Source organism: Monoraphidium neglectum (assembly GCF_000611645.1).
Source record: "Monoraphidium neglectum strain SAG 48.87 unplaced genomic scaffold scaffold02819, whole genome shotgun sequence".
In the NCBI taxonomy this organism is placed as follows: Eukaryota; Viridiplantae; Chlorophyta; class Chlorophyceae; order Sphaeropleales; family Selenastraceae; genus Monoraphidium; species Monoraphidium neglectum.
In genome coordinates this window covers 3,268-6,868 of record NW_014010809.1, presented here as the reverse complement: position 1 = coordinate 6,868, position 3,601 = coordinate 3,268, and the positions used below count along the sequence as shown (strand labels likewise).

The following is a 3,601-nucleotide window of genomic DNA, read 5'->3' as shown; positions in this document are numbered from 1 at the left end:
AGATGGGCGGACGGGGCTCCTGGGCTGGGGCAGATCGTGAGACAGCACCCTGCGGAAGTTGGGAAGGCGGGCAGCGGCGGAGACGCAGGGTGTATGCACAAATGTGTGGGTGCGTGCGTGTGGGTATGTGTGTATGTGAACATGTGGGAGAGGAGTGTGCAAGTATGTGGTTTGAATCGAGGGTGGATGGGTGTTGGACAGTCTTTCCTTGCCACTTGCATGATGTGTCCCCTTGTATGCATGCAGCAGCTGCTTCAGCCGCAGAGGGCTGTCAAAACACAGTGCCGCCGCCCAACCTGGCAAACTGGCGCCGCGCAGGAGCGACGGGGATGCGGCACGCGCATGTAACAGCAGGCCCCGCATGGCGGCACTCAAGCGGCAGTAAGGCGCTTGCCACAGGCCTGTGCATGCATCCACCTCTCAAGCGTGAAGCCAAAGTCGTGGCCTGCGGCAGCTGTCGTGGCTGCGGCGGCGGCGCCGGCGGCCTTGCTGTTGGGGATGGTGTCCATGCTTGCTGCTTGCTGGGGGGCGGGGGAGAGGGACACACGTGGCAGCGCTGTCAGCGCCGGCGGGCGGTGTGCGGGCGGCACGGGCCTTTCATGGCACCGTTACATGCGCCACATAAATTCTCAGGCGCGTCAAGATATATATATATATACGGAAGGGCGAGACAGTTCGAGCAAGGCATCGCACCTGAATGGTTGCTGGCGGTGTCGTGGCGGAGCTGTCAGAGGTGAAAAACTGATACAAGCGAAATTATGTTTCCAAATCTCAATCGAAGCACGAACCTAACGCGACGACTGGTGATGAGTTGTCTACAGTTGCGAAAAACCGGTGCAGTGCCTGTCGGACCAGCAGCTGCGCGCCCAACCAAGCCACACCTTTGACGGGCCCGCTCACAGGGCAAAGCTCTGGTTGGGGGCCATACTGTTACACATCCCTGTGAACCTTACATGGCCGTGAACCTTCCATGCTACCATCTGTGATAGCTTCAACATCAAAGCGCAGCCGGCCGACACAGCGAATCCCGGTCAGCATCAGTCAGCCGCCTGCCTGCCATCCGCTCAGGCGCATCCCTGTTCCCCTCCCTTTCACACGCGCGCCCCGCGCGCTCCGCCGCGGCCGCACCCACGCGCGCCCCAGTCAACGCGTCAGCGGCGACGGGTGCACCCCCTAGGCACCACCGGCGACGCGCCCCGCCCGGCCACCCCCCTCGAGCCAAAGCGTCGAGCTGCGGGCCTGTGCGGCCTAGGGCCTCTGGGCTGCGTCTGGGCAGGGGGCGCCACCACTGGGGTCCTGCAGAGTCCCGTCTTGCCCCGCCGCTAGCGGCTCGGCCGCGTGGGGCGCGCCGTGCGTGCGTCATGCCGCCGCTAGCAGCTCAGCTGGGCGCGGCGCGCTGTGCGGGCGGCGGTCGCGCGTCAGTTCCAGTAGGGGGAGTCTGGGTCTGGGCGGCCACTGTCCAGCTTGGCCCTCTCAATAGCCAGCATGACCTTGCAGCCCTGATGACGTCATCGATTTGGGCGGGGAGAGACAGCGCGGCCCGGCAGGACGGGGCGAGGATACGTTAGAGCGAAGAACATTAGAGGAAAAGCGTGCAAGGGACGCCGCCGCAGGCGCTGCCTCTTACGAATATCCCCTCGCCGCAACCGCACGCCCGAATGGGGACGCCGCGGGGAGGGGCCAGGCGCGCGGCGCGGGCCTGGCCGTGGTCGCTTCGACACGGCCCAACAGAAGCAGCGGCGGGGCGAAAGGCCGGCATGCGGTGGGCGCCGTGGGTCCTACCGGGGGGACATGGTAGTGGGCGAGGGGCTTGGAGTCTTCCATCCGCTCCATGCAGTACAGCAGCTCCTGGAGGTTACGCCAGGATGGGTTACACCGGGACGGGTTACAATAGGACAGTTTGCACCAGAACAGGTGACAGTCACCAGGACAGGTTATACCAGGCCACGGGGGCGTTGGGGCGAGTGAGGAAGGTGGAAGAGTGAAGGAGCGGCGCGCAGAGGGGGAGGAGCGCTGCAGGCAGAGCGTGCGGGCAGATTTGCTGTGATGATTGTGGGGTTGACACGGAGACCTCCCCATGCAGCCCGCATCGGTGGCGGCAGCCGCCAGCTCAGCGCACCAGGTCCTGCCAGCTGCGGATGCCGGGGGTGGCGGAGCGGCCCTCGGGTTTGTTGGAGCGCGCGATGCCGCCGTCAAACAGGGCGCGCTTGACCTGGAAGCGAGGGCGCCGCGCGCGCGGGGGGCTGAGCTGCGCCGGCGCCAGCGGACACGCGGCGCCGCACGGTGGGGCGGGCGCGGCGGCTTGTGCGTCGCGGTGGTTGGCGGGCAGGCCGCACTGCGAGTGACCGCTGTGCCTGTTGGTGATGAGGGTGACCTCATCACCGCAAATACCCTCAGTCTCAAGCCCGCTCAAACACTCTGAGGGGGGGGGGCGCGGGACCACATGCGTATGCACTCACGCTCACACGCACGCACGCATGCACACACACACACACACACACGCACACACACACACACACACACATTCTTGTGCGTGCGTGCACGCGGGGCACGCACGCACAGACATGCATACGGTGTTTGCCCCCCACCTTCTCCACCGTCCAATCTGGGTACGCGGTCACGCGGTAGCGGCAGCCGCCACAGAAGAATGCCATGTGGTCCTTTGGTAGAAGGGGGGCAACGAGGCGGGTGCGCCACGAGAGCGCGTTGAAGGGCGTCGCGTCGGCGTCCTAGATGCGTGCTGAGGCTGAAGAGCGGAGCCTCACACAAATAGGGGCTGCAAGCCGATCAGCCGGATCTGGGCGGCCGGAGCGGCGCGCCGCGCGCCGGCGGGTCATTCCCGGCCTCGAGAAAGCGTCCGACAGGGCGTCTTCCCCCTGCCCGCGCCCCGCGGGCCTGCGGCGGGGCAGAGGCGTTCCTAGTGAGGCGGCTGGCAGCTGGGGAAGCGTGATTGGCGCTTTGTGACGTCATGTGGTGTAGATGGCTGAGGGGGGGGGGGCTCACCAGGTCTTTGTGGGGTGGGACTGTCGGGATGCCTTCGAAGTTGTGCTCCATAGTAGGGACCTCCTCAAACACCTCGGCCTGTCAAGGGGACGCGCGTGCCGCGCTTTATGTGGGGCGAACGCGCGCACGGACGGGGCCGCGGGGAGCTTCGGTGCCGAGGGGGGCGCACGAGTCAGTGCCGCCCGCGCAGCGCGCGGCGCCGCAGACGCTCTGGAGCTTTCTCCTGCGTGCGCCCTCTTGCTGGGCTCAAGCTGCGCCGCCCTTCCGACTCGCAGTTCGTTGCGACCGCCTCACCTCCTTCTCCGGCGGAATCTCGCAGTTGTTGTCGCAGTCCCAGGCGCCCTGCGTGGACACAGATGAGGCGAGACGGACGAAGCGTGTGTTGCGGCTTGCGACGCACGGCGGACGCCGACACAAGGGCCGCTTTTCCGCCGCCGCTGGCGCCGAGGGTGCGATTGGACGGCCTCGCCGAGGCGGCGCGCGGCGCCGCATGATGCGGAGCCGATGGTCGCAGGCCGCGCCCAGGAGCAGCAAGACCCCGTGCGTTCAGGTTGCAGCGTCAAAGCACCTTCCCCAGGCTGACGCCCGCGTCCGCCAT

The 3,601-nt window shown here is 66.6% G+C and overlaps 1 protein-coding gene across 1 annotated transcript; it reads right to left on the bottom strand.

The window, feature by feature from the left end:
- Window positions 1–2,110: 2,110 nt before the first annotated feature.
- Window positions 2,111–3,601, bottom strand: MNEG_11594 (hypothetical protein; the record flags this gene model as incomplete). The annotated part of the gene is made up of 5 exons (XM_014039935.1): window positions 2,111–2,212; window positions 2,589–2,660; window positions 3,004–3,081; window positions 3,298–3,345; window positions 3,572–3,601. 5 exons carry the CDS (start codon window positions 3,599–3,601, stop codon window positions 2,111–2,113), a joined length of 330 nt encoding a protein of 109 aa, XP_013895389.1.